This window comes from Echinops telfairi, unplaced genomic scaffold (assembly GCF_000313985.2).
Source record: "Echinops telfairi isolate 266 unplaced genomic scaffold, ASM31398v2 ScPeMD7_2291;HRSCAF=2852, whole genome shotgun sequence".
Classification (NCBI taxonomy): Eukaryota; Metazoa; Chordata; class Mammalia; order Afrosoricida; family Tenrecidae; genus Echinops; species Echinops telfairi.
The window spans coordinates 7,909,967-7,917,235 of NW_022106189.1; the positions used below are offsets into that span (position 1 = coordinate 7,909,967).

At 42.6% G+C, this 7,269-nt stretch overlaps 1 protein-coding gene and 1 pseudogene across 1 annotated transcript; one reads left to right on the plus strand and one right to left on the minus strand.

Moving 5' to 3' along the window:
* Positions 1–2,385: 2,385 nt before the first annotated feature.
* Positions 2,386–2,943, minus strand: LOC105978828 (60S ribosomal protein L17-like). Its single transcript, XM_045293843.1, has one exon. The coding sequence runs from the start codon at positions 2,941–2,943 to the stop codon at positions 2,389–2,391; it is 555 nt and encodes a 184-aa protein (XP_045149778.1). The 3' UTR covers positions 2,386–2,388.
* Positions 2,944–4,351: 1,408 nt separating this feature from the next.
* Positions 4,352–5,327, plus strand: LOC101646894 (annotated as a pseudogene).
* The last annotated feature ends 1,942 nt before the right edge of the window (positions 5,328–7,269 follow it).

Consider the following 7,269-nt stretch of genomic DNA (forward strand, 5'->3'; position numbering starts at 1 on the left):
TATAGGGTTGTTGAGTTGGCACCAACCCAATACCGCTCAGTTGGTTTTTGTTGTTGTAAATTGGTAGTGGCTTTGGTTTATAATCATGACCAAATGAGATCTAGTGGCTCTGTGGGTTGAACATTGGACTTCTAGCCATAAGGTTGGCAATTCAAATTCACCAACTACTCTTAGGAGAAAGGTGAGCCAGTCTGCTCTCATAAGACTTAGTGTTTCTGAATCCTCAAGGAGCAGTTCTATTCTGTCTGATAGGCTGGCAATCAACTTGGTTGGAATCAACTTGATGCAGGGGGTAGAGAATTGTGGCCAACTTGCCTTTTGGACAGAAGATTTTCTGGTAGACAGCCAGCTTAACTCTTCATCAGACTGTGATAACTACATATCCAGATGTTTAACTCCCATTCTTAATTAAACTGCTGCTGTTTGATGGGAATGTCCAACCAATTACACTTCCCTATTACCAAGTGGTAGTTGTACAAACAGAACAAGGGGATTCTGCATGGTTTAAAATCAATAAAGATATGCATCAGGGTTGTATCCTCTCATAATACTTATTCAATCTGTATTGTATATGGAATAAACAATCAAAGAAGCTGGATTATATGAAGAATGCAGCATCAGGAATGGAGGAACACATAATAACCTGTGATACATAGATGACACAACTTTACTTGTTGAAAATGAGGACTTGATGCACTTGTTGATGAAGATCAAGAATTGCAGCTTTCAATATGGATTACAACTCAATGTAAAGAAGACCAAAATCCTCACAACTGGACCACTAGGTAACATCACGATAAAAGGAGAAAAAATTGATGTTGTGAAGGATTTCATCTTGCTTGTATCCACAATCAATGGTCATGGAAGCAGCAGTCGAGAGATCAAACAATGCATTCCATTGGACAAATCTGCTGCACAAGACCTTTTGAGAGTGTTGAAAAGCAGGGAAGTTACTTTGAGGACTAAGGTGCACCCAACTCCAAGCCAGAGTGTTTCCAATCGTCTCATATGCATGTGAAAGCTGGACATTGCATAAGAAAGACTGAAGAAGAATTACTAAGTTTGAATTGTTGTACTGCCAAAGAATAGAGAAAGGTACCATGGACTGCCAAAAGGTCACACAAATCTGTCTTGGAAAAAGTACAGTCCAACGCTCCTTAGAGGCAAAGATATCAAGACTTCGTCTTTGGACATGTCAGGAGAGAGCAGTTCCTTGAGAAGGATAGTGTGATAGTTATGTTTATCATGCCAACTAGGTCGCCATAAGAACATGTGGGTGGCGTTTAATCAGGTCACAGCTTGATTGGAGGGCAACCAAGACAAATAAAGAGCTGGCATACTGTCTCAATCTTGCTCCCTGATGATCAGACCAGTGTGGTACTGCTTCAGCTAGTTCTTTGCCTCAACCGTCTGCTACACTACCTGCATCCTTTAGCTACAGGATTGCAAAGCACACAAATTGGCTTGTTAAAGCCGAGAACAGAGTACATGGACTAGGAACTACAGGATGAATAGTCAGTTACTGGATTCATAGGTTGGAAGTCTTGGGCAAATTGGTACTTTTCCAAGTTAATCTTCTTCTTTGGTAAAATCAGGATGTTGAAGGGAAATTGGCATGGCGTCAATAATTCATATTTTAAAAAACCACCCCAGGATTGGTTTTAGGCCAATCTACGCTTCCATGTATAGTGGGTACTGCCTTAAGTATGGAAGTGAAATTCCTGGCAGCAATACCCACAGATGCTGTGTTCCTTACTTGTCCTGGCTTTTGCTACCCCAAACCCATGAGGCTACTGTGAAGTCAATTTCAGTGAGAGCTTTGCTATTTCAATCTGAAGGGTTGAGACTTTTCTCCCCAACCCTGTATAGGAAGCATATTGAGTTAACTGTCCTTTCTGAAAGCTATTATGAACTTGTAGTTTGTACAACAGGTCTCTTCCTAGCAGGCGGACCAGACACTCAGGCATGTAAAAAGTCTTGGGCTAAGGTTTTGTTGCTGACAGAACAGCTTATTGATTGAATGAAGTTCTGAGAAACTTTTTCTGTTACCTTTTTTCCTTGAGAGGCCCCTTTAAAATACTTAAAATGAGATTAGTAACTCCTGTGGCATAGTAGGTTCTAGGTCGGTGGCTAGCCACAGGTGAGGAGTTTGACATCACCAGCCACTCTGCAGGAGAAAATGGGGGCTTTTCTACTGCCACAGATTACAGGCTCAGAAACCCACAGAGAAGCCCCACTCTGTTCCAGGGAGTCACTGTGAGTACAAACGGACTCGATGGCAGTGAGTTGGGTTTGGGTGTCTATCTTAAAAAACAAACGCCTTCATTTCCTTGCTCATTTTAACCAGTTTTTTTTTAAACTTTTATTTTTTATTATTTTAAGATTAATTTATTCCCGAGCCATGAGTTTTTGCTTCTTCAGTTTCTTCTGGGAAATCTTTTTCTTCTGTGCAACCTCCTCTTCCGGTTTGGGAACGATCTGTTCCTCCTCAGTCAGGATCATTTCAATGTGGCAGGGGGAGCTCATGGATGGGTTGATCCGACCATGAGCTCTGTAAGTCCGGCGGCGCATCTTGGGGGCTTTGTTCACCTGGATGTGCTCAATGACCAGAGAATCCACATCTAAACCCTTCAGTTCAGCATTACTTTCTGCATTTTTAAGCATGTGAAGCAAAAATTCAGCACTCGTTTTGGGCCACCGACCCTGGGTCCAACCCCACTGTTTGGCCTGGGCACACCGACCAACACCACCCTTGCAGCGTCGGAAAGGCACACACTGCTTCTGCACAGTCACGTCTTTCAGGTATTTGGTGGCTTTCCGGATGTGCATGCCTTTGATGGCTTGGGCAGTTTCACGGGTGTTCTTGAAGTGGACCCGGAGGTTCGACCCTCTTGATTTGCAGGATTTTGTGGGGTTTTCTGGGTCGAGTGAGTAGCGAACCATTTTGGCAGGTCACCTCAGGCCGCTACAGTTAGAGGCTCTAACCAGTTTTACTGAGGCTAATTGTATGTTTTGCTCACCGTCCCTGTCAGTTGAGTGTCTTTTATTTTTAAAACAATTTAAAAAGTGAATGAAGTCCTTACCAGCCCTCTGGAACCTGTGTTCTTAACCTTTTCTGACTGCTGTCTGGTGCAGTTGCTTCTGCCACCACTGCTCCTTAGCCATTCCTCCTCTAGTGCCAATTTTCTATCCTTGGATTAAGGAGGTTCAATATGTAGCGATCCCAAGGATGAAGTTCACTCCTGGCTCTTTTTTCCTGGTAGAAATCAGATTCCCCGCCTTCTGTTACTAAGGTGGCTATTTTATACATATTCAATTGCCATTGAGTTGATTCACATTAATTCATAGCAACCCTACTAGTGTTTCTGAGGTTTTGTAAATTTTTACAGAAGCACACAGCCTCACCTTTCTCCCATTGGATGGCCAGTGCATTTGAGCAATCAATTATGTGGGGAGCAGTCCATCATTTACCTGATGGTGCTACCAGGGTTCTTTTATACCCTGTAGGGTGGCAAAATTGGCCAAGGCCCACCTTAGAGTTCAAAGTTTTCACAATCACAATTAGCTGTTAAAAATCACAACTGAAGGGTCAGCATCTTTCCCCATCGCCTCTCACGAAGCCTCATCAAGAAAAGTTGTTTGGTGGGGCTTCCAAAGACTACAGCTGGAGAGTCATATTCAGTAATTCACTGCACCAAGTCATAACATCTTCTGCATAGATTATTCTCATCCCATTTCCTGTCCTGTGTGCAAAGCAAATCAAGCTGCAAGATAGAATTACTACTAATGAGCCATTCTCAGGTGGTCCACCATTCTCCCAAACAGTTTTAGACAAAAACGTTTCTAGTTTTCACAGGCTCAGATCCAGACAGCCAATTTTAAAAATGCACCCCAAATGACTGCAATACAGAATACTTTCCCATGGTACCAAAACCTAGTGATACAATCAGATGTTGAAAATTGACAGGCTAAGCATCATCATACCTACAGCCTATCTTTTTTTTCTTTTGTGGAAATACCTACCCTGTGTCGACAATGGATTAAGGTCATTGGCTAACCATTACCTGGTTCATAAGAGTAGCATCACAAGCTTTGCCTTAATCCATCTTAGCTAGCCACCCCTTTGTCAAATCTTGAATTCCCTCTCCCTGAGGGATTCACCACTTTTCTGCCCTGGCGTTCCTAACTGGCAGCATCACCATTGGGTCTGAGACTTATCTAGACCATTTGGGATCTGAAAGTTTACCTCTGGAAAAACAGGTCACAGTGCACACTTTAAGTGGGTTTCCAACCCCAGTGGTGCAGGCAGACTATAGATCCACGTGCATGCAAAGAAACTGTCCCTCTGTGGATGCCAAAATTGATAACTAAAGCACTGGGTCTGTTGACAATAAAAACACACCAAGATAATATGAGGGTTGCTGTACTGCACTGGCTGCTGGTGACTGGCCTGCAAGAAGTCTTCAGCCTGCTCAATGATGCTTTTGTCACCATACTGGCCCCTGCCCAGCCAAATGTTATGCAGAGCTTCAGCCTGCATTTTACAACAGTGTTTCCAGCCCGATGGCTGAGAAACTGCAAGAAATGGGCATATCTGTGAGAGGAGACATCGTGGCAGTTAACTCTCTGTTAGATAATCCAGAAGAATTCAGCTGAGTGAGTGTGAATCCGATGATGAGAGCCCTGAACTTTTGCAGGTGACCAGAGTAGACTGCGCAAACATACTAGCAAGTGTGGCCTTTCCAACAGAGATTAAGGTCGATGTGTGCAAAAGAGTCAATTTGGACATTACTACTTTAATTACATGGGTATCTGCCCTCAGTTATGGAGGTTGCCACTTTATCTTCAAAGAAAAAACCCTCACAGAACAAGCCGAGCAGGAGAGGAAAGAGCAGGTTCTGCCTCTGCTGGAGACGTTTATGAAGGACAAGGAACTGTTTGCTTGTGAATCTGCTGTTAAAGATTTCCAGTCTATTTTAGATACCTTAGGAGGACCTGGGGAGCGAGAGAGGGCCACTCTGCTAATTAAACGAATCCATGTAGTACCAGACCAGCCTTCTGAGCGTGCCTTGAGACTGGTGGCTAGTTCGAAAATCAATAGCCGCTCATTAACCATTTTTGGAACAGGAGATACCTTGAAAGCCATCACCATGACGGCCAATAGTGGTTTTGTCAGAGCTGCTAACAACCAGGGTGTTAAATTTAGCGTGTTTATCCATCAGCCCAGAGCACTTACTGAGAGCAAAGAGCCCTTTGCCACCCCTCTACCAAAAGACTACACAACGTTGGTGAATACTAATAATATCCTTTAAATATTCGCATGGAAATAAGTTATTGATATACCAAAGTTTCAGTCGTTCCATCTAAAATTGGAAGGGGGAAAAAAAGGCTTTTAGTAACTAAAGATAATTACTTAGAGCTTTTACATCAATAGTTTTTCATGTGTCATCTATATTTCGTGTAAAGTAGAAAAAGCACAAGAAACCTTAATTTTCAAATTGTCATAGCAATGAGGAACACAAGTATATTTACATTGTGTGAGCTATATCGCAGTAGTTTAATTTGCTTGATTCAGTCAGGTTACGACTGCCCAAAGCCCCTAAGCCTGAAGTACATAAGCGCATTTCATGGAACGTAGCTACACTGCATCTTGCATTAAATCTCCGGAGACAACTGTCTTATTTTTCATTGTATTGGTGTATCAGTTGGTGTAGGTTGAGTCTGAGAGAAAAGAGTTTATAATTAATTTTGGATTTTGAAAGAAAAGTTATGGCCATTAATGAAAAGAAACTTCTGTGGTTGCTATTTGTCAGGCACAATATGGTGGGCATATTTATAAAGACTACATAATGCAGAAGACATGAAAATAAAGTGAATTCTGATAATAAAAAAAAAACACACCAAGGTGAAAAGCAAAAGAAAAGGCATTGATTAAGCTGTGTACAAGCCTGAGACTAAGGGAGATTCCCAAATTATTCCTGTCTCTTGTTGCTTTTCCAGTTTTTATAAAGTAACAATTACATCCTAAGGATGTTTTATATACAATTTCATGATTACAGGTTAAGCATGCAGAGGGATACAAAGATGGTGACCCTTAATATGTCTCAATCTTCCCCCAGGGATGTGCTTTTTAGTCTAGTGTCTCAAGGGTCAATGACTTGATTTAATTTTATATTTCTTTTTTGTTGATAGCTGTGGTAGTTACATAATCTGGTGTCAACCTGAGACTATTAAGAGTGAGGGGTGGAGTTTAGCTTGTCAAGCAGGCTGCAGTTTGATGACCTCATTTTGGAGGCACTATGGAGATAAATAGCTCACTGGAGGCCAGACCCACACACTCTGCTTCATCTCCCTGTGAGACATTCCTGACAAGGCACACGGAACAATGTGGATGGCAGCCACAACCTTGGAGCTGGAGGAGTCACGTGGAGACCCACACCAGTGCTGAGATGCTTCCACCACCACTGGATCCATAAGACTTTCCACCCACTGGCCTGTTATCTTCCTGCATTCAGCATCATCGCATGGCTGCGTGAGTCTAAAGAGGAATTTATGGACTAGTATCGACATAAGGGATATTATCGAACTTATGGACTTGATATGGACTGGGCTGGGATATTTTCTTAATGTACAATTGCTCTTTGATATAAAGCTCTCTTATGAGTGTCTCTGGATTTGTTTCTCGAGTCCACCCGGACTAACACAACAGATGGTATTTTTTAAAATATTTATTTCATTGGAATTTTGTGAAACTCTTCCAAGGGCATTGTGCATTATTTTAGTGAATGTTATGCAAATAATTCTTATGCAAATTAAGCAGTTATAGCCTGGGTAAATTAACTGTCTGTGCCCTACTAAAAGAGGACGGATCAGGCTAGGGCCCTACTAAGGGCCCAGCAGTGTGGCCAATATGCAGCCAACCTCATAGAATACCTCCTGACACAATCGCTGAAGACAAAGAGGGTGAGTAAGCAAATGTGGTGAAGAAAGCTGATAGTGCCCGGCTATCAAAAGATACAGCGTCTAGGGGTCTTAAAAGCTGGAAGATACACAATCGGCCAACTAGCTCAGAAGCAACAAAGCCCACATCGAAGAAGCACACCAGTATGTGTGACCACGAGCTGTCGAAGGGATTGGATGTCAGGCATCAAGGAACAAGATATCATGTCATTGTAAAGGTGGGTGAGTGCAGAGTGGAGACTCAGAGTCCATCTGGTGGCAACAGAACACCCCCCTGCTGAAGGGTTTTGGGGAGGAGACGAGCCAATC

What these genes read in the sequence shown, in the direction of transcription:
- LOC105978828 (XM_045293843.1), bottom strand. Translation starts at nt 2,943, where the DNA reads ATGGTTCGCTACTCACTCGACCCAGAAAACCCCACAAAATCCTGCAAA.